The 22995-nt window shown below is 41.6% G+C and overlaps 2 protein-coding genes across 2 annotated transcripts; one reads left to right on the top strand and one right to left on the bottom strand.

Moving 5' to 3' along the window:
• The first annotated feature begins 629 nt into the window (after window positions 1–629).
• On the top strand, window positions 630–19538 carry LOC117264764 (E3 ubiquitin-protein ligase MARCHF6). Its single transcript, XM_033638984.2, has 25 exons — window positions 630–1026; window positions 1577–1676; window positions 5149–5222; window positions 5414–5557; window positions 6043–6115; window positions 6248–6416; window positions 6798–6987; window positions 8656–8717; window positions 8836–8868; window positions 8971–9022; window positions 10530–10588; window positions 10683–10763; window positions 11146–11214; window positions 11521–11595; window positions 12958–13092; window positions 14231–14451; window positions 14767–14904; window positions 14986–15205; window positions 15713–15782; window positions 16013–16194; window positions 16549–16683; window positions 16838–16927; window positions 18255–18387; window positions 18770–18905; window positions 18986–19538. Exons 1-25 carry the CDS (start codon window positions 1008–1010, stop codon window positions 19074–19076), a joined length of 2751 nt encoding a protein of 916 aa, XP_033494875.1. The 5' UTR covers window positions 630–1007; the 3' UTR covers window positions 19077–19538.
• On the bottom strand, window positions 19491–22348 carry LOC117264543 (arylamine N-acetyltransferase 1-like). The gene has a single exon (XM_033638574.2). The coding sequence runs from the start codon at window positions 22177–22179 to the stop codon at window positions 21322–21324; it is 858 nt and encodes a 285-aa protein (XP_033494465.1). The 5' UTR covers window positions 22180–22348; the 3' UTR covers window positions 19491–21321.
• Window positions 22349–22995: the final 647 nt, after the last annotated feature.

Raw genomic sequence — 22995 nt, 5'->3', positions numbered from 1 at the left:
AACTGGTTATATCATTGTTTTATTAATAATGCCTATGTCTTGTTGTTTTTGTTTATGTGCCTTGCTATGTGCTTTTGTCTATAGTTGCATGCTTGCTCTGTGCTTATGTGCCCTTTATGGACATGCCATTAATCCGCTTTAATCTGTGTTTATAGGCTTTTGTATGTGTGTTATTTTAATGTGTTTTACTTATATACACACATACCATCAACCTTCCAAGTTTCAAAATGGAGGATTGACACTTGATGAGTTGTTTTGCTATTAAATACCAAAGTAAGATATTTCCAACAAGCTGGATCTGATTCCAAACCACTCTGTAAAGTGCAAAGGTGCAACTTGTTATATAAAAGTTGTTGGTTAAAGTAACATCCTGCAGATGTCGCTGTGCAACATGGTTTGATATTTGATACTCAGTGTCTGCAGCTATCACACAGTCACGTCGATGAAATTAAGTTGAACTTTATGTAATGTAGGCTCAAACAACATTTTATTTGTGTTTAGAAGCGAGGCTGAAGTGGTATTATAATTATAGATATAATATGGCTTGCATTTCAGTAACCACGTGACGGTTGTTATGGAAGTGTCCCTGCCGTCAAACCTGAGCCGCTGTCGTAAAGTCAAACTGTTGTGACAGGAGCAGGCAGCAGTGACGTTAGCGCATGCGTTAGCCAGCTCAGCTAGCCATTTGTCTCCCATGTTTAAACTGTCATTTCAGCAAAACGGAGGATGTAACGTTATTTTACATTGAAAAGAAAAAAACACCGTGAAAATTAAACATCTCGTTGAGCGGCGGACACAGACTGGATGTGAGAGGACACAACGGAGCTAGCTCTGGTGTTCAAGTCCGTGGGGAAACCATTTTATGACTGTCAATGCATCCGACAAATAAGGATACACTCGTCTCGCTAGCTTAATTTAGCTAGCTAAACGATATTGTCTGTGTCGTGGATGGGTTCGCTGTACAAATTGCTCCTGGAAGAAACGGTGACCGGTGCTTAGCGAACAACATGGATACTGCCGAAGAAGGTAAATAACTAAAATAACTAGAGACGTAGCTTGTCGTCGCTTCTCAGCTGGGGTGAACTAGCGTTAGCTTCGCAAGTGCATCACTGCGAACCTGCTGCTGGGCTGGCCTGCTAGTGGTTAACTTAGCTGAGTAGCATAGCTTAATAGCCTGTTAATGTAACGTTAGGTTAATGCAGGAAGATGGGAAATTATTGCTAAATGTTATTTTAATGCAGCTGAGCTTAATGTAAGATCAGGGGAAGCAGCAGTGTAATATAAGGGAGCGTAGAGAGGTCCAGAGGTTATTGGTAATGTCACCAGTCTCATGATGTATGACCTATGCTTAACCAGTGTAACTCACTTAGATTGATGCATCCTGCTTGTCTAAGTGTCTTGCATTAACTACTTTTGGTGTTCTCATACCCTAAGAAACTTGCCACAACACACCCAGTCCCCCTTGTGTCTCCTACTCTCTGTCTCCTACTCTGTCTACATATCTCTGAGTTGTTTGCTTTGCCTTTCTACCATATGCTAGCATACATATAATGTGTGTGTTTGTTTGTGTCTGCAGCGGATATTTGTCGTGTGTGCCGCTCTGAGGGGACCCCAGACAAACCCTTGTACCACCCTTGTGTCTGCACTGGCAGTATCAAGTTTATCCACCAGGAATGGTAAGTGTGTGAGGCTCTTCAGTAGTGTGACCTCCCCCCTTTCTCCCTAGACCCCTCCCCACTAAACTTTCTCCCTTAATTTAACACTAGTGCCCTTTCAAAACATGCCTGTTCATTACAGCTGAAGTGCTGTGTTATTTTTGCTTGCAGCTTTCTTAAGAACAGCTCAAACAACTTCACTCTCAGCACTGCACGTCCCTTGGTTCTGACCAATACGTCTGGACGCCCAAAGAAGCTCTAGATTTATTATGATCTTTAGATATGTTGCTATTCTATTTCATTGTCCCTTAAATAAACTAAAAAAAAGGCCCTTGTAGCACTTCAGAATTACACAACTTAATGGTACTTACTGTGTGCTTGTACTTCCAATTCAGAGGAAAACATTGCACTCAGAAAATTGACTAAAAATTCTAATATAGGACTTTTGCTGTGTGGTACTAATAGTTTTTTCCTCTACCACTGCCAATAACTTACCAACGTTCCCTGTTAGAGAAAGGGTGAAGAGTAAAGTAAGGCAAAGTTTGCCCTGGACTCCCACATCACTAAATTCGCCCTGACAACCTCACCTGTTGCACCCACTTGTGGTCAGAAACAAGAGTCAAATCTACTTTGTGGATGTATTAATTTCCAAATAGGTGTATTAGTCCCTTTTGACATAACTGCTGCTGTTATAAAGCAGAGCATGAATTGATTGGTGGATGTATTTTTGCCAGGGGTAACGTTACCAGTGTTATAAGTTAGTATGGTGAAGATGGCTGATGTTGGCTTTATGCTGAAAGGCGTTCGTTTCCTGTCCACAATTAAAATACAAAAGAAGATGGATCAGTGAGTGCCGTTGTTTTGTTTGTATGTTTGTTTGTTTGTTTAGTCTTTATCGCAACTGTGCACCCAACATTATCTTGAGATTTTGAGTTGTGCGCACTGTTTCTAAGTACCAGTATGGCAAAGAAAAACATACCCAAGTCATGGCTACTTGGATCAGAAACATTGTTGAAATGCACTGTGAGATATGAATTGATTAATGGAGGTATTTTGCTGGGGGTAACATTTTCAATATTATAAGTTAGTATGGCAAAGAAAAACATGCCCTAGTCATGGCTACTTGGATCAGAAACGTTGGTGAAATGCACTATGAGATATGGTCGATCCTCCGCAGAGCCCTGAAGCCCCGTCCCTGTTGTTGCACAGAGCTACTGGGCCTTATTTAAAGTTATTAGTATTAATAGGTGTCCATTTGGGTGTCCAAATTGCACCAGTTTTGACAATGCACACCATTGGGTCCCCAGCAAGAAGTACACACATGTATACAGTACATACAGGCGCAGATTCCTTGCTTTACAGATAGGTTAACACATACACAAAAAGAACATTGAATCTATTGTAAGTAATTCGGCAAAGACTGGACACTGTGTTGACTTGTTGCATTAGTCACTCCAAAACTTTATCTTTATAAGTGACCCTGTGTATAGTTGTAGTAAAGATAGACTGTAAACAACTGATTGTGAAGGTTATTCACAGTATTGTGATACATGCATGCTTTACAACTTATTATTAATGAAAGAACGAGGTGTAATGATTCACGTACTTAAATTTTTTTTATGGTTGTTCCTAATTGGGCTCTATACTTAAAGATGGTTGCCAAGTAATAGGATCATTTGGTGCTTAATTTGGCCCTGTGATTGTTCCTTTAGTGGCGGCTTGATACTAAATGTAACTGAAGAACCGCGAAAGGATGCAGAACAGGTTCATCCTGTGTCACATCCAGGTTGCACAGTGTCCCAGATTACTGACCCCGTGTGTGGTATTGACATGGTGAAAACAATACCAGCCCCTGCAGGTATTTTGGAGATTGTGCTGGGTTCTCATCTGTCCTGTGTGCGAGCGTCACTGGTTACAAGAGGGTCAGGTGCATAGAAATCCCCAGGCAGAAGCAAAGGGCGGCCCTGGATTGTTCTGTGGTAATTGTACCCCAGTCTGTATCCATATTCGTTCACATCCAACCCCCACAAAGTTTAGAATAACAGGCTATTGTGTAGTCGTGCTGAGGGTATGTTGGCCGCAGTTAACCTCAGTTACGGTATGTTTATCCTAGTGTACTGTGTTTACTTAAATGAATAAAAATCAAATAGAGACAAACCCCAGGCAGCTCTGAGGTAGCAGGCACGCTTTATGCACTACAGACTGCTGGTCTGGATTAGAATAGATTAATAATTATTCGGGTATTTCTGGGAATTTTAGGTTGTTTCACATTTGACTCACATAATAGACATATGTGCTACAATGTGCTTTGTGTTAAAGCTGGTCAGGGATGGAAAGTGGGAACCTTGGATGATGTAAGTTGAACTGAAAGTTAGGTAAACCCTGTTCTGTGTAGGTCAAACAGCACAGGTTTTATATGCTGTTGTATGTGTAGGAATCGGATGGCGTAACGACTCTTACGTAATAACCCATTTGTTAATCCCAGAGTCTGACCGATGTCACAACAAGCTAGGGTGGTGTTACTATGAGCAACATACAAGCATGAATCAGATTAGACATAACTGATACGCCCTTCTTGTTTGTTGTTAATCAGAGAGTGAGTGTTTGATGATGACTTGACATGATAACTGCTCAGTCAGTGTCTGTTGGGCCCAAAGATCATGACAGCTAAGAGTGCGTCTTCATCACATCATATCCGTGTGTTATATCAGGTCAACACTATGGAGCTTTGTCTTGGTCTTACAATGTTTACATCCTAGACCGTGGTTTAAAGGACCAGTGTGTAGGATGTAGGGGGATATATCCGCAGCAATAGATGATAGCAGTGTTTCTTAAATGGTGTGCGTGATGCCAGTCCAGGGGTGCCATGGCATTTTGTGATAACCACACATTTCACAAACCCAACAGTATCACGAAAACTACCTGTCTTACTTCTCCGTATTTTTATAGTTTTATGTCGTGACGAGTACTAACACACGTTATAGAAGCTGTTGTGCACAGATATAAATACAGATGTGCCTTGAGATCGGGCACAAAAAGTTTGAAAACCACTAGATTATTGTGTAATAACTTTGTGTTTTCTTGTCGGCCACCATAGTAAGAAGTCCAACTGCAATGAGCAGCTCTGGAGTTAGACTGATCAGTAACGTGAAACTGCTGTATTCACCTGGTCCATTTGTTTTGGAGAGGAGGAGACCTTTGTAGATAATTATGCTACCAGTAAAGAGTAAAAACAATCTCATCTTCATATCCTTATCCAATCATGACACGTGTGTTTTGCTTTGTCAAAATATGTACACACACCCAAACTATGCACATATTCACAAACTATGTATATATACATACTCACACATACACATACACATACCCTTGCCTTTCAGTTGATAATTTTTGAATATTTCATGGTAGTAAAAAACGATATTATAAAAACTAGCATATGTTTCAGTTTGTTGAATTGTGTTCTGCTTCTGACTGTCTAAATGTTGCTTTGCAGTTTGGTCCAGTGGCTGAAGCACAGCAGAAAGGAGTACTGTGAATTATGCAAGCACAGATTTGCTTTCACGCCAAGTAAGTGTTTGTGACATTGATGGATCATCCACTTTAACGTGTTGAACAGCCTCGGGTCTCCTAAACAAGTTTTGCAGAAAGAGCCATATGGTTGTTTTTCTAGTTATATCAGTCCTATTTACATGTGATTATTCATTCATTGAAAGTGAGTTTTATACACCATTTTGACTCTTTTCCTCTCTCCATCTCAGTCTACTCCCCAGACATGCCCTCACGTCTGCCCATCCAGGACATCTGTGCCGGCCTGCTGACCAGTGTGGGCACGGCCATCCGCTACTGGTTCCATTACACACTGGTGGCCTTCGCATGGCTCGGGGTGGTTCCTCTCACTGCATGTGAGCAGCACACACACAGGCACAAATAAAGAGATGAACAGAGAGTGTACTCAAGGCCGCATAATATTAGAGTGCACCTTTCTCACAACTCGTATCAGTTGTTTGCTGGTTTTATTATCTTAAACATTCATGTGTTTCTTCTCTTCATAAATTGATCCATCAAAGCGATGCGGGACAATGGCTCATAATTTCGTGTACTATATTTGAAAGTAGATGATATTGTATACAGTGGCTGTGACATAAGCTTCCCATATTAGCTCATGTTCATGCTTTAATACGATCAAGAGAATTACAGCTTTAGCAGCATTACATAAGAGGCAATGTGGTGCATGTTCAAATATATGTAAATCCCCCTCAGTTCTCAATGTAAAACATGTCGGCTACATCTATTTATTTCACACATATTATGTAAGTGGTTTCAATACAGCAATAAAAATGTATTTAATATGTGCAAAATGAATTTATTTATGTGTTCTCTCTGTCAGGTCGCATCTACAAGTGTCTGTTTACCGGCTCCGTGAGCTCACTTTTGACACTGCCGCTGGACATGCTCTCTACGTAAGTGATGTTACCAGTTCTCCTACGACACACTACACAACTTATTCTTTTCATTGTCTTGAAGTTTACTTTTAAAGCTCTATTTCGTGCGTTTGCATGTTTGCATAAGTGTTAACCTTTGTGCTCCTGCAGAGAGAACCTGCTTGCAGATTGTCTACAAGGCTGCTTCGTCGTCACCTGCACGCTGTGTGCATTTATCAGCCTGGTGTGGCTCAGAGAACAGATAGTCCACGGTGGCGCTCCCCAGTGGTTAGAGCAGCACCAGCCGCCACCGCCTAATGCAGCCGGACAAGCCAATGAGGTACTTTGATTAACTGATAGCCAGTCAGTTAATCTAGCAAAGTTATTTCCTGTCAACAAACAAAAATAAGTGTCATTCAGTTACGCTGACTTCTCCGAGTATGCACAGTAGTCAGCTCTTTCAGCCAGACATTAAACATACCAACTGAGTAATGAAGGTGTTAATGGTGCGCGCACACACACACACACACACACACACACACAGTTCTTTGTGTGCTTAATTTAGCTGCCATACCCTACCATAATCCATCCTACTCAGCAGTATACTTCCCTAACACACACGTGTACTCCCAATCTTAACCACACGCATACACACACGTTCATCCCCACTGCCTTTTCCTACGTTAAAGCCATGTATCCTTTCCTTTCCCCTCACCCACAGGCACAAGCTGCAGGCCAGGGAGCAGCCGATGAGCCCCCTGCAGCCCAGCCAGCCCCGGCTGATCCGCCAGCCCAGAATGAAGCAGAGCCTGAGCCCCCTGATGTCCCCCCAGACCAGGGTGATGACCCAGAGCTGGAAGAAGAGGAGGGAGCAGCAGCTGAAGATGCAGACCCCAATAATGGAGCACAAGGTTGGAATTTGAGAAGGAAATTAAACACAATCAGAGTGCCTGGTTTTTCTGGCAGATAGAGTTGTAATTTTGATCAGTACTGAAATCACAGGAGCTGTCAGGCCATGTTAAGGGTGTTTTATCGGTATTCAAGACGTGTATTAGCAAAAACAAACAGTGATTATGACTGAGACTGGCACACTGCCTGTGTGTCCATCACACTACACATTGTGTTCTGCCTGGACAGGTTTTATGGAGATGTACTGGAATACCTTACCTTACCTTACAAAATAACATAGCTTAACATCACAAAACACAGAAGGTGGTGCACGGTTCATGCACAAATGAAACGAAGAAGGTCATGAACCAAATGTTTCCAAATTGCTTCATTGCCAGTAAAGCCAACACACAAGACTGTTGTACCCTTTTTCCATTGTCATTCTTGGCCGCGCCGAGTACAGCCATGCCGTGCCGTGCCAATTTGGTTTTCCAGTGTCAGCCTAGACGTGCCAAGCTGCGCAGGAGGTGGACCTACTCTAGAGCAGGTCTAAAAGCAGTGTCGCCCACCCTCAAGCGGGTATCAATGACGTCTCACTGATTGCAGCCAGCCAACCCCTGACGATCCCCCTTCTCCCTCCCAAACAAGCGTGTGTGTTGCAAGACTCCACTCACCTCTGTCTGCAGGAGACCAGAGAGAGAGAGGCGTATTGAAAAGTCTCTATGTTCAGCTCTCAGGACTTTTGTAGCGTCTAACTGAATCTCTTTGGTTTTTGGAGTTTAGTTTCTCTCCTGCGTCCTGTTTTTACTTTAGATATCTGCTTTATTTTACTGTTTCATGTTCACTGTCTGCCGTATTAGAAGTTGTGTGAAGTTGCTGCTCGAAAACCCAACATTTACTTATTTTGCTGCTTCACTATAAGAGTTTTTGTTTAACAAAATAACAGGGGACTTTTATTGTGAAAAACCTATAGGAAATAAAATATGTTATAACTGAATTAGCGGAACCTTGTTAGCAGCTGCTCTTCAATAAAGGCAAGCTGCTGTGCTAGGCTGACGACCCAAACTAAACCAACCCAAACCAAGCCAAGCCATGACTGTCGAAAAGGGGTATTGTTGATGCAGCATGCTCTTACAATAGAAAACTACAGAGTTTATGGAAATGCACTTTCACTCACTAAGAAACACCAGAGCAAACAATACCACTGGCATGAGAGCATACAATTAATTTGAGAATGATGTAACGATATGTCACAATGCTTCCCGTAGCACTCATATCCCACTTACTTGTTTTGTTTCGCCATGGTTAATGGACTCATTTTGCAGCAGGCTTGGCCAAACAGGCTCATAATGAATTGTGATTGTATTATACATTATTCTAGCTGTGGGGTGTCAGCACAGCTAAATGAATGCAGTGGGAAAACTCTAACTGTAGGTTGTTTTGCGAACAGATTCTCCCACCGCAGCATTAATAATGTAATTTTAACAGTGTTTAGAGTGTTATTTTTCTAAATAAAAACAGTGTTGTCTGGTCTCCATATGGTGCTCTGTAATGCTGTGGCCTTAGCTGACAGGCAGGGAGATATGCATGGAATTAATTTTGGCAATGATATGGAGTTATGTTGTTTATAAAGATATGATTGTGAATGTATTAATCTTCATTGTGTTTAAAGTGAATGTGTTTCTCTGTAGATGACATGAACTGGAATGCTTTGGAGTGGGACAGAGCGGCGGAGGAACTCACCTGGGAGAGGGTAACTGATCTCCTATACTTTGTACACAATTTGCAAAACACCATCAGAGGTTTTTCCATTTGTGTTATACATCTAGTCTGCACATGAAGCACTTAAAATCTTTTCATTTCCCTTGTAGATGCTTGGCCTGGATGGTTCATTGGTATTTTTGGTAAGTCTTTATAATTCGTATTCGTCAGTGATGTTTTTCTTTTATACTTTTGTATGATGAGTCTGTCAGTTAAACTTGTACTTGGACTCTTTTGTCTTGTAGGAGCATGTATTTTGGGTAGTGTCTCTCAACACACTCTTCATCCTGGTCTTTGGTGAGTACACTAAAACAAGGACGCATCACAAGCATAAAGATTGTAGTGTTGTCACAGTGCTGGGATTTCTACCTTCGATACAATACCTTGAAATTTATCTATATTTGATAGCATTTCGATACTTAAGGGAAAAACCAATAATGCGGGCATACAGTTGTAGATTTTATTGAGAGAAAAAATGTGACTAAGCTACATGATGATAGCTTTTCTTGACTAGTGGCAGAGAGCAGAAGATTTCATGAGATTCAATTCAATTTTTCAATTCACTTTTATTAATAAAGCCCAATATCCCAAATAACAATTTGCCTCAGAGGGCTTTACAGCATTCAGCATCCCTCTGTCCTTGGACCCTCACAGCAGATAAGGAAAAACTCCCCAAACAAAACCCTGCAACAGGGGAAAATTACCGAATATTAAAACTTGAGGTAGAGCACATGTTGAACAAACCTTCTGAGTCACACATTCAAAAGTCAATAAAGTGCAAAAAAACAAAAAACTGTATTATCTTATAAATTTACAAGTAAGAAATAAGTAAAAGAAAATCAGATCAAGTTAAATAGTATTCTCACAGATTGTAACAAAACTTTCAGCTGGAGCGAATGAGATGAGTGATGAGACGAGAGATGAGAAGATAGTGCTGTTAGTGAGTGAGAGGAGGAGGAGCTATGTGGGCGCTGCAGGTGTGTGTCAGTTTGCTGTTGGGAAAAAAAGAGCAAGAGAGCGCAGCTGGTAGCAATGTATCGATGGTGCAGAAAAGGAGTGCTGAAACCATCTCAAATATTCAGAAATCAGCATGTATCAATGACTCAATATTTTTTGAGAACGCTAAAAGATTAATTGATTGAATATCTTTAATGATTAAAAGTACAGAATAACTTTGCACAGCAGTAATTACAATCATCAAGAACTAAAATCAAATGAAGCTTAAAAGGCTTATTTTCATTCAGGGCTGGGCAATATGAAGATATTGTATCGTTATTGAGACGTAAGACTATGTATCATCTTAGATTTTGGATGTCGTTGTATCATGATGTGGCATAAATGGTGATTTTTTTCCCCTCATTTTAAAGGCTGCATTACAGTAAAGTGATGTAAATCTATCAACTTACCAGACTTTTTTTGTTTTAATGCTTGCTTTAACCCACTTAGTCGTTATTGTGTTGATATTTTATGGGGAAGAAAAGGTCATCCATACAACTTTATTGCATCAGAGAGGGTATTAGATTAGAAATATTCTGTTCGATTTTGTCTAATCAGTCCTAGCATTAATGAAGTGCTTTTGAGGAGATTATAAAATATCAAGATATTTATTTTGTATTGTTGTTCCCCAACATACCACAAAAAAAACTAAACATGAAACCAAATACTTTACAATGGTGTGATCCTGATTGTTTTTGTCACACCAATATCTCAGACATGTTATGTAATTACAGCAGTGGTGCAGGTTGATTGCATTTGCATATATATGATTAATATATAAAGCTCTTCTTTTTTTCCCCTCGTTCAGCATTTTGTCCCTACCACATTGGACACTTCTCCGTCGTGGGTCTCGGCTTTGAGGAATATGTAAGAAACTGCTGTAATTAACTTTGCATTATTACGCAATATTCAAGTGTCTCTTAGACTGTAATTAATTACTTCAATGTTGTACTTTCTGCAGGTCCAAGCCTCGCACTTTGAGGGCTTAATCACAACCATCGTGGGCTACATACTGCTGGCCATGACGCTTATCCTCTGTCATGTATCCTTTCGCCTAACACCATCAAGCCCCAGTAGAGGAGATAAATTTGTTAATTTAATGCATTTCTTTGTTATACATGATAATAAACTGAATAGCTTTTGATTTTTGGACTGTTTGTCAGATGTTACATACCATTTAAAGACTTTGCCTGAGGCTCTGTGAAATTACACAGCTAATGTTTCCTGACTTTCTAACATTTTATTAAAATGATAAATGGAGAAAGTAATGGGCAGATTAATCAATAATGAAAGCCCTAATTCCCTGCACTCTAACAAACATAATCCTGTCACAAGCAGAGACGGTGCATGTGAATTTACTCTGTTAGGTCTGTGTGGGTTTATGTGTGTGTGTGAGCAGTGCTGATCCTTAATGGCTGTCTCAGGGACTGGCTGCTCTGGTCAGGTTCCAGCGTTCCCGACGTCTCCTGGGAGTCTGCTACATTGTTGTCAAGGTAACGCCTCTTAAGTGCATTTTCCTCTATGTGTAACTCGTGTCTGCACCGTCCTTGATGGATACATGGACGGATGTATTTGCTCGCTGGAATGAACTACCTGAACAGAGCATAATAACAATACTTCAGTACAGTAAGCGCAAAACATAATCGTAATAGTCAGGCTTGAGGCGGCCTTGGTCTGTTGAAAAGTGCCTGAAAGGAAAATGTCATATTACTGGGTTTCAGCACCTTTTTTTTAAGGATTTTGAGTTTTTAATATATCTACATTTGTGCAATTGAGACAAACTTCTGCTTGCATTACAGGTCTCTCTGCTGGTTGTTGTGGAGATTGGTGTTTTTCCACTCATCTGTGGCTGGTGGCTCGACATCTGCTCTTTAGTAGGACTCTCTTTTTTGTCTCCTTTCTGTCCTGACTTTCAATATGTCTGTTTTATTCTGTTAGATTATCTCATTCTTGTTTTTTGGAAGCCTTTTTTTATTATTATTATTATTATTTTATTATTATTATTATTATTATTATTATTTTGAATATCACAATCTATTCTCTCCCAAACAAAAAACAAAACAAAAAACCTGGCTTATGTAGTTACAGATACATATTTTATAGTGACAAACACTTTTCTGAAATGCTATCCATGTTTTCTACCAGCCTCAAAGGATTTCTCTAGTGTCAGTGACAGCTCGTCTAATTTTCTGCATTTACCTCTCTTTCCTGTGAGGTTTCAGGGGATGCTGACATGTTGTTTAAACACACTTTGCTAAAATGAGAGTGGTGTTCTCTACCCCGTAGAGGCGTCTGCCAAATAGCCATTGAAGTGGCTTTAAACAGAGCTGAGACAGAGACAGAAGCAGATGCTGCTGATCACACAGTTCATACATTTATTAATGCAGAAAAACAGAAAACAAACTGGCTCCACCAACTGGAAAGTGTCACATATGGCTCAGCGTTGTGGCTCTTTCCCTCCCTCTCGTCGTCTGCAAGTCTCCGTGTGTCAGCAAGTTTTCACTCTCTGACACTAAGCACACTCCCGTGTCCTCCTCCAACTCAAGTGGCCACCTCAGCTTTTCCTCCTACTGTGTGAAACACATTGTAAAGCAGTGGGTATGTTTTCATGAGCCTGTCCTGAGTCAATCAACCTGCCTCGGAACAGGTGGAGCCGTTTACGCAGCAGAAGGGAGCCATGTCCCTCCTGCTCGGCAGCTGTTCACCTGTGGAAGCCTGAAAGTGGACTGTGCGGAATAAGTGATCAGCAGTTTCTGAAATACTCAGACCAGCCCGTCTGGCGCCAACAACCATGCCACGTTCTAAGTCACTTAAATCACCTTTCGTCCCCATTCTGGTGCTCGGTTTGAACTTCAGCAGGTCGTCTTGACCATGTCTACATGCCTACATGCATAGAGTTGCGTTAACCAGCAGTTGAACAGGTGTACCTAATAAAGTTGCTGCCGACTGTACATAAGTGAGTAGTACCAATATGAAAAATCGGACTTAACTTGAGCAGCAGTGGAGGAATCCTTCATCCTGCCTGTACTCTCAAAAACACATTTGAGCTTTGTCTGATTCTGATTTGTGAAGCATATGAGACGTGCAAATGATATTCATAGCACATTTTATCTTCCAGCCGACTGTGCATTAATTCAGCAAAGACAATTAGGATGCATCATCTCAGAGCCAACACTGAATTTAAATCAGTCTAAATGTGGTCTTTATTTAATATTTTTCTTTTCCTCCTCCTGCAGGAGATGTTTGATGCCTCCCTGAAAGACCGAGAGTTGAGTTTTAAATCAGCCCCTGGCACCACCATGTTCCTGCACTGGCTTGTGGGAATGGTTTATGTCTTCTACTTTGCTTCTTTCATCCTCCTACTGAGAGAGGTAAGATTGTTTTTTTAATGTAGCTACTTTCCTAAATTAGTTTACTGCAGGATAATTTCTGCTTATGATAAAAAGCTGAACATTAAAGGGAAATTTCGGTTTATTTCAACCCGTCTCCTATCGTCCTAAATTTGTTTCAAGTGACTAGTGACATACAGATAATAGTTAGCATGTTAGCCGTTAGCCTAGATACAGCCGGGGCGCATAGTATCGTCAGACCTGTTAAAACGTAAGTGAACGGGCATCCTTTCCAGTGCAAAGTTAGTCCACTAAACAAGCTTTTTTCCACCAAGACCGCCTCATATCGTTAGGATAAATGTCAGAGAACATATAGAAAATGACATGTAAACGTGTTGTCTTACCTTACCGGTGTGGTGCCATGTTTGTTTATCCATCTAGCTCTGCTTTCCAAAGCGCAGCCGAAATATATCTCGCCAGCTCTAGATAAAGCCCAGCTGGATACTAACGTTACTCCAGGTGGAGGTGTCTCGTCCTCAGTCACATCCAGACCTTGAAAATAAGGCTGCAACCGGTCCCATTCCTTGCAACAGAGGCATTCCTCTTCTGTGGGCACTGGGGTACAGCATTCACAGGAAACGTTACACCACCAATCTCCAGAGCTACGCAGCCTTGTGGCAGCCATTCCTCCCCTCTCGTCCTCTAACGTTACCTGTTGCGCCTCTCTCTCTCTCCTCCTCCTCCGTTCAGGCAACCGTCCAGTTCTGCCTTCCCGCTGTTGCTGCTTGTTCAGGCACGCTATGAGATCGCTGCTTGTTCTTGCGATATTTCGGCCGCGCTTTGGAAGCAGAGCTAAATTGTAAACAAACATGGCCCCACGCCGGTAAAGTAAGACAACACGTTTACATGTCGTTTTCTATATGTTCTCTGACATTTATCCTAACGATATGAGGCGGTCTTTGTGGAGAAAAAGCTTGTTTAGTGGACTAACTTTGCACTTGAAGGGATGACCGTTCACTTACATTTTAACAGGTCTGACGCTACGGCTGTATCTAGGCTAACGGCTAACATGCTAACTATTATCTGTATGTCACTAGTCACTTGAACCAAATTTAGGACAACAGGAGACAGGTTGAAATAAACCGAAATTTCCCTTTAACTTGTATGGTTTGTTCGGCAGGTGCTGAGGCCGGGAGTGCTGTGGTTTCTGAGAAACCTCAATGACCCAGATTTTAATCCAGTGCAGGAGATGATTCACCTGCCAATCTACAGACACCTGCGGCGGTTCATCCTGTCCGTGGTTGTGTTCGGCTCTATCGTGTTGCTCATGCTGTGGCTGCCCATCAGGCTGATCAAACTACTGCTGCCCACCTTCCTCCCGTACAACGTCATGCTCTACAGGTAACCAGCAGGAGAAATAAAAATAAAGGCCACTGAGTAATGAGCTGTGTGAAAGCTGCAGCTTTGTCCTTATGAAATGGTGCACGAAACCACTTCCTCCTCAGGCCAGGTAGCCAAAACATCTTACCACAGTACAATTTGAACAAAAGAAATATTGACTGTAAAACAAACATGATTTAAAAAAAAAAAACAAGCAGCAGTGACCCTTATGAGTATGTGCTGTAAGGAACAACTGTGGACAGAGGTCTGTGGTTCATGCCCCAGCACACTCTGTTGAAATGGCTTTCTCTGACCTGTCCACCTCTGTCCCCTCAGTGATGCCCCGGTCAGTGAGCTGTCTTTGGAGCTATTATTACTCCAGGTTGTGCTGCCAGCTCTACTGGAGCAGGGACACACTCGCCAGTGGCTCAAAGGTCTGGTCAGGGCCTGGACAGTCAGTGCTGGATATTTACTGTAAGTCAATAAACTTGAATACACTTTTATTTTCTGTCTGATTGGCCGTCTGTAACCGCTCTCACATCTTTACCTGCACAGAGACCTGCACTCCTACCTCCTCGGGGAGCAGGAGGATAATGATGCCAACCAGCCCGTGAACAACAATAACAACAACCCTCCTCCTGGTCACCATAACAACAATAACAACCCTGCCCCAGCTGTTGGCGAGGGCCTGCATGCAGCCCATCAGGCCATTTTGCAGCAAGGGGGACCAGTTGGATTCCAGCCTTACCACAGACCCCTTCGCTTCCCCTTCAGGGTGAGAAAGTCCTGTGGTTTTCACATTTATCACTATCGCTCCACTCCGCTCACATGCCTTGATTGACGCAATTATATGAATTTTTGTTCACAATTCTTGCATGAATTCCATTTAACATACTCTGAAGTGATAATGCACAAAACTTAATTAACATAAGTCGAAATGTGTTATCATTCATAGCTGTATATAAGATAAAAACTGTAGGTTTTTCCCCACAAAGTCTCCTTAAAAAAGACATGCTAGATGGTAATTGTGGTTTTCAGCACAACATTAGAAGTGTGCTAAAGCTGTAGGTACCACTTACTGACGCCATGCAACCAAACTCCTCCTTCATGTCAAAGGCCTTGATGTTACAATTGTCCTACGTGTTCCAGTTGTAGTTTATGAAATACAGCATAGACACATTTCTGTAGTGTTACAGAGAATGGAGGATCATGATCAGATATGTCCAAGCTTGGTTACTTTATTACATCTACGGTTATTCTAACACTGTCCTCTCTTCTTCAGATTGTGTTGCTGATAGCGTTCATGTGCATCACTCTGCTGGTGGCCAGTCTGGTGTGCCTCACCCTACCAGGTAAGATGTGGTGGCATAAAAGAAAGCCAGCTATTTATTTTCTGCCTTGAAGACCCACACCCAAACCATAATTAAAGGGTAAATCTATATATATACTATGCATGCCTCTGCTGTTTAAGTGGGTTTTCTTTAAGTTCTAGCTCAAATAGTACTTCACTTCTTCATCAACCAGACCGGAGGATTACTCTAAAAAGTTGATGAGAGGTCATGTTTGTTTTGTCATGTTTCAGTGTTCACCGGCCGCTGGCTGATGTCCTTCTGGACAGGAAACTCCAAAATCCACGAGCTGTACACAGCAGCGTGCGGCCTGTATGTCTGCTGGCTGTCTATCCGCGGAGTCACTGTGTTGTTGGCGTGGATGCCCCAGGGACGCACCGTCATTGCACGTAAAGTCCAGGAGTGGACGCTCATGGTAGGTATCTGAGCAGCCTCCATTGTTGGCAAACACCAACGCTGGGCAGCAGAGCGGTGTGTTGTAATGTGTTGTTCTCGTTCCAGCTATTGGATTGTTGAGAGGTGGATCTTAATGCAGTGTTTTTGTTAAATGGTTGGCTGCTTATTACAAGATCATTAGTCGATATCCATCTGCGTAGTCGTAATATCCCAACCTTTACATTAACTCTGTCAGTGCTGCAGCAGTTTAGGAATAAATTTGGTGCCATCAAAGGAGAATAACACTTAAACTATCATACTTGTTCCTTTAATCAGAGTGTTGAAGTTTTATGATTAATCATGTTCATTGTATATTTTTATGTTGTTCGTGCAGATTCTGAAGACTCTGGTTGTAGCTCTGCTGGTCGCTGGGGTCATCCCGCTGCTACTGGGCCTGCTGTTTGAACTGGTCATTGTGGCTCCGCTCAGAGTCCCCCTGGATCAAACACCCCTCTTCTACCCTTGGCAGGTCTGTGTTGTATGTCTGTCTTTCTCCATCTCTCTCTACAGAGGCTTCCTTCTAGTGCTTCACTGTTGTTGCCCATTTGTGGCTCCTTAGCATTGTCATATAATTCTCACTTCTTATATCAATGGCCATCCGTTAATCTCTATGTTATCTACAGGACTGGGCTCTTGGAGTGCTCCATGCCAAAATCATTGCTGCCATCACCCTCATGGGCCCTCAGTGGTGGCTGAAGACTGTTATTGAGCAGGTGGGTTTAGATGGATATTGCTCTTTTGATCAGCAAGTATTCACTACTGTAAATAGTTTTTAGTGTCATGATGGGATAAGAAACAAATACTTGAATACAAATTTGACTGAACAGCTTTTAGTCTGTAGTTTAATTTGAGAGAACCCCAGTTAAAGTTCCCATGTTCTGCGCTGACGGCCTTAAAGCAAACAGTAGATCCCTACCACATCCATATGTGCTGTTTTCTAACTGACACTGCATTCTTTCCCACCTAAAGAGAGGGTTAACGCCTGATTTATGGTTGGGCAGCACAATGTTTTCTGTTTATGCTTTGGTGAAAGGTTTCATCGTCTCCATGGTAACCAGAGCCCCCCTGCGTTTTTGTAAGGTCTGAGCCTATTAAGGTCGCATTAAGTGAAATGTAATCTGCAGAGACAGCTGTTTAAAAATCACATGAATATCTCGCTGTATATATGGAGTTTTTCAGGGTTTTTCATGCACTGATTTATTTGTGGTCACCCACTCTGAAGGGTTGAAGCAATATACCAGTGTGATATTAAAGTTGACAGTTAGCATACCATGTATATTTTGCTCATCTATGATATTGAAAAAAAATGCAGCTGGACGGATTATGTCCACTTTATTTTAGTCATTTTCAAGGGGAGACTTTTAACACATACTTAGATCATCAGTTACAGTAATAAAATGTTTGTTCAACCAAAAATAACCCCGCCACTTTTATTCCTTTAAGCGTCATTCTTACTGATAACATAAATTCTGTAATACCGTCATACAGTGAAACCGAGATATTTTCTGAGATGGAATATCGCACCATGAAAATCTCATTCCGTTGCAACCCTACCGCCACGATCTGCTGCCACGTATAGATTTTTTACTTTTGGAGCTTAACTGTTCATCAGGAGTGCACTCTGGGCACAGGGGGAGCAGCAGAACATCAGGCACAGTGAAAGTGAAACGTAGCCATCATTAGCTCTGTATCTAAAAGTTTTCATTTGCAAGCAGGTGTTTATCCATCTATCAGTTTTGATCAAATCTAATGACCAGTTATCCAACCCACGACTCAAACGCTATGCCTATGCTGCATTCAAGGACCCGCCAAAACCTTTGTATTTTGAGAGTGAACACAGGACACTGGGACATAACAAAATTCTCCAGTTGTGCGACATGAAAACATCAAGTGACACTTTTTCCTGTCGAAAATACATCATTTCTATCAAGCCACACTCATCAAAAGTATCAAGCTCCCAACTATTAATCAAGCTTAAGAGAAGGATCAATTACGCTGTAATTGGCCGCACGGTATAACAGCTGTGTACTTTTTCCTCAGGTTTATGCAAACGGAATTCGCAACATTGATCTCCAGTTCATCATCCGTAAACTGGCAGCTCCGGTCATCTCAGTCCTGCTACTGTCCTTGTGCGTGCCATATGTGATCGCTGCTGGGGTGGTCCCTGCTGTGGGTGAGTACATGTGAACACAGGAATCAATTAGAAAGTTTATTGCTTTGAAATTATTGCTGTTTTTTTCCTCCAAAACTGGAGCACCAAACTAAGAGACAAGTATCAGTGAACACTCTCCCCTGTGCTGAGTAATACATATAATATCAGTTGCAAGAGGAGAGGCATAAAGCCCTGGCCTTGCTCACTTAAATCCACTTAAAGCACTGACAGCTTCCATTAGATTAAACCTGTGAATGTGCTGCGAGCTATGAAGTTACATTAAATTACAGAGGTTTCTCTAAGATACTGTAATCCGTCTTATCTCCCGATGACGGTTTCAGTGACTACAGTGTCAGCTAATGCGACTGAAACAATTCATAACCCAAGTGCATTACTTTTTCAGGAGTTACCCCGGAGATGGAGATTCTGATGCAAAGGAGAATCTACCCGTTTCTCTTGATGGTTGTCTCACTTATTGGCATCCTGTCCTTCCAGATCCGACAGTTCAAACGCCTTTATGAACACATCAAGAACGACAAGTGAGGATCTTTCAGCGTAGAAACCATCACATATTTACCAGTTTGGAGGTTATAATAATTGGGATAATCTCTCTTCACAGGTACCTGGTTGGGCAGAGGCTTGTCAACTACGAACGGAAAGCTGGAAGAGCAAGCTCAGTCCCGCCACCCCCCAACCCCGTCGCAGAGTAGATTTTTGTGTCACACGTTGCCACAGTTTTGCACCTGTTACCCTGCGTACATCCTGTCCCCCCACCCTTTTGATTTTCAGCTCAGTCCTCGGACCGTAATCCTTTTGAATCGCCTGTGGATCTCGGTGGATTTGATGGATGTCGTTCAATTCCTTGAATTCCCTTTTGACGCCCATCAAAGGAGGGATGGGGAAAATGTATTATAATCACGGGGCAGCTGAGTGATCCCCCTCAGACAAATGGAGAAGGCAGGAGAGTGACGGTTGGAGGTTTGATTCGAAGCTCAACATCTGTATTGTCGTTCATGCCTTGCTTTGTAAAGTGCTGCCTGATAATTGTACATGTGTAAATACTTTGAACGCAGACTTTGTCTTAAAAAAGAAGACAGACATGGATTAATGCAATGACCATTGTACATCTTAAAAGTGTAATGTATAATTTATTAAATCAAACTGACAATTTATCCTCCTGTGTTTCATGTGTTCTCAAGACAAGTACTGTACATGTAGTGGTTGTTCAACAGGTTGATGATGGAGTAGCAGGTTTTTATTACACCTCCACACTGGCAATAGCCGTGGCCAAGGCATTATGTTTTTGGGTTCTCTGTCCGTCCATTTCTCCCATTTTCATGAACATGATACCTCAACAACGCTTTCAGGGAATTTTAATCAAATTTGGCACAAATGTCCAGTTGGATTCAAGGATGAACTGATTACATTTTTTAGTCGTGGGTCAAAGGTCAAGATCACTGTGATCTTGAATCTGTCTTTCTCGTAAATGTAATATCTCAAGAATGCCTTAAAGGATTTATACAAATGTGGCACAAACGTCCATCTCTTTCACGTTAACACGATATCTCAAAAATGCCTTGAGATAAATTCCTCTAATTTGACACAAACTTCTGCTTGGATTCAATGAGGAACTGATTACATTTTGGTGGTCGTGAAAAGTCAAGGTCCCTGTGATCTTGCATAAAGCTTTCTCGTGAACTCAGTATCTCAAGAAGGAATTTCTTCAAATGCACAAACATCCAATTAACAGTAAACTGACTAGAATTTGGCAGTCAAAGGTCCTCATCTGTTGCATTCTTGTTCACACAATATTTCAAAAATGCCTCAAGATAATTTCCTCAAGTTTGGCACAAATGTCCTCTTGGATTCAATGACTACATTGTGGTGGTCAAAGGTCAAAGTCACTGTGATCTTGCATTCGTCTATCTTGTAAATGCGATATCTCAAGAACACCTTGAGGGAATTTCTTCAAATATGGCACAAACATCCACATAACAGTGAACTGATAAGAATTTGGCAGTCAAACGTCCATCTCATTCTCATGCTATATCTCCAAAGCGCCTTGAGACAATTTCCTCAAATTTGGCACAAATGTTCACTCGGATTCAACAATGAACTGATTACATGTTAGTGGTTGTGGGTCAAAGTCACTGTGATCTTGCATATGTCTTTCTCATAAACGCAATATCTCAAGAACTCCTTTAAGGAAATTTTTTCAAATGTGGCACAAATGTCCACTTAACAGTGAACTGATTAGTAGTCAAAGGTCACTGTGACCTTGTCCGTCTTTCTCGTTAATGGGATATCTCAAATGTCTAGCTGGGCTCAATGATAAACTGCTGAGAATTTGGTGGTCAAAGATCAAGGTCACTGCACTCAACACGTTTTTTACAAAACTGCAAGAATTCATACATATAACAAAATTGCACAGAAATGTCTGTTGGGATAAAATGATGAAGTGTTGACTGACTGCATTCCAATACCCATACTATATAGTAAGCCAGGAAAAGATTTAGTATGTCCTAATACATAGTATGTCAAATGCAGTATGCCAAAAATACCAGGATGTTCTACTACATCCACTCTGATGACTCTGAAAGTTCAGGGCGTAATGTTGTGGGGAGGTAGTATGTCCTGCATGCAAAAGTACATACTTTTTAAGGCCAGCTGCAGTACCTACTAAAAGTTTTTTAAAAAAGTATGCAATTCAGAACAGACCCAATATAGATTCAAAAGGTCAAGGGTCAACTTCACTGTGACATCCCTGATTTCACTGATGGATGTAAGCTGTACATGCAACCTGACTGGTGCACGGAGGCATACAACCATGAGGTGGTAATTCTACTTCAAATAATTACTTCATGAGTCAAAGATAGTTTGTAGCGATCTTGATGAGATATATTTCTACATCACTTGGCCTACAGAGGTGTAAAGATGTCCCCTGTGGAAGCATGATCAATACATGACCGGCGGAGGTGTGATTTCCTCATCTTTCGGTATGAGCGGAGACTTCAGTACAACTTTAAATTCCTCTGCTAGAATACCAGGTATCTCCTCATCTTTAAGTTCCCTGGTTGTGGTTTCCAACACTGTTCCCTCTGTTGGGAACGTGGTGCTGGTCAGTCTGCGGCCGATGTAGCTGAGCCTCCCACCTGGCTTTAAGATCGTGCAGATGGACTTGCAGAAGAAGATGGAGCTGGGGGAGCTCTGATGGTACTGGCACATCTCTTCAAAGTCCTCCAGCCGCTGAGGTTCCAGGGTGAACTTGTAGATCTGCGTCCAGTCTCCATGTGCCCCTCTGTTCTCCTCCTGCTGCCACTCCACAAAGTGCATCTTCTTATCCTTTCTGATGCGGTACACCCTGTGGCCCTGCTCCTGGGGGCCACTGGTGTCCAGGGAAAGGGGAGCACTGAAACCAGAGGCACCAAACCCGACGTCACACAGCCAGCGCTGCCCATCAAGGCTCACCATGAGGACCAGGTGGTCAAAAGGTGGCCCGTAGCGACACGTGATGTGGTTCCTCACCTGACCGGAGAGCAGAGTCACCTGGAAGCCCAGTGTGGACAGCAGCCAGGAGAAGAGGCCGTTATTCTCAAAGCAGAAACCACCCCGCCGCTGCGTCACTATCTTGTCATACAGGAGAGGGAGAGCGAGGTGAACCCGCCCGCCGCTGTGCACCGTGAGGTTTTCAAACGGCACCGACAGCAGGTGACAGGTGTGGACCGACCGCAGCACCTCCAGGCTGGGCTCGGCTGGGCCCGCAAACCCGATGCGCGACAAATAGGTCTCCACGTGCATCTCAGCGGAAGTCATTATCGCTGTTTTTAATGTGTTACAGGATATTAGTTTAACTTTAGACCTAAGCTTCCTGGTGAATCGCGGTCCAGGTGACTAATAACAAAGTCTAGAAATAAAGAAGGGTCAATGGTCCAAAGTACAGAAGGTTCCTGTGAGTGCTTCCTGCTGCTGGGTTGTTTTCCTCTGATGTAGTTCTCCTGAGGGGCAGGCACTAAGTCAGTGACACCACCCCTCAGTCAGCTGCTGCTTTGTAAAAGAATACATAAATAGGCTATATATAGGTACAGCACCTATAGACAGCTTGTAATTCTGACAAGTATAAGGTTTAGGGATTTTTATTTATTGTCATTATTATTATTATTATTATTATTATCATTATTATTATTATTATTATTATTATTGTTATTATTGTTATTATTATTACATTAATTTATTTATTATTTTGGTGAATAAAAAAGCAGTGGTGGTGGAGAAATATTCTTCTTTTTTTCAAATCATGACTTTTTTTTCCAGACCATTTTTTGTCAAAACTTTATTGTTATTATCATTATTATAAATAAATGTATTTATTTATTTATTTATTTTTGGTGAATAAAAAAGCAGTGGTGGTGGGGAAAAAAAAGATCCTTTTTTTTCAAATCATGATTTTTTTTCCAGACATTTTTTTTGTCAAAACTTACAATATTGTTAAAAAATATATATACATATAATTTTCCCATTTTTAAAAATAAATGTTACACAAAGGTGCAATTAAATTATATAAATGGAAAAAATAAAACTCTTTTTTTTAAATTGTAAATCATTTAGTAATTAATTTTACCTTTTATATCT

The sequence above is a fragment of the Epinephelus lanceolatus genome, chromosome 20 (assembly GCF_041903045.1).
Source record: "Epinephelus lanceolatus isolate andai-2023 chromosome 20, ASM4190304v1, whole genome shotgun sequence".
Classification (NCBI taxonomy): domain Eukaryota; kingdom Metazoa; phylum Chordata; class Actinopteri; order Perciformes; family Serranidae; genus Epinephelus; species Epinephelus lanceolatus.
This window is presented reverse-complemented; position numbering and strand designations above follow the sequence as displayed.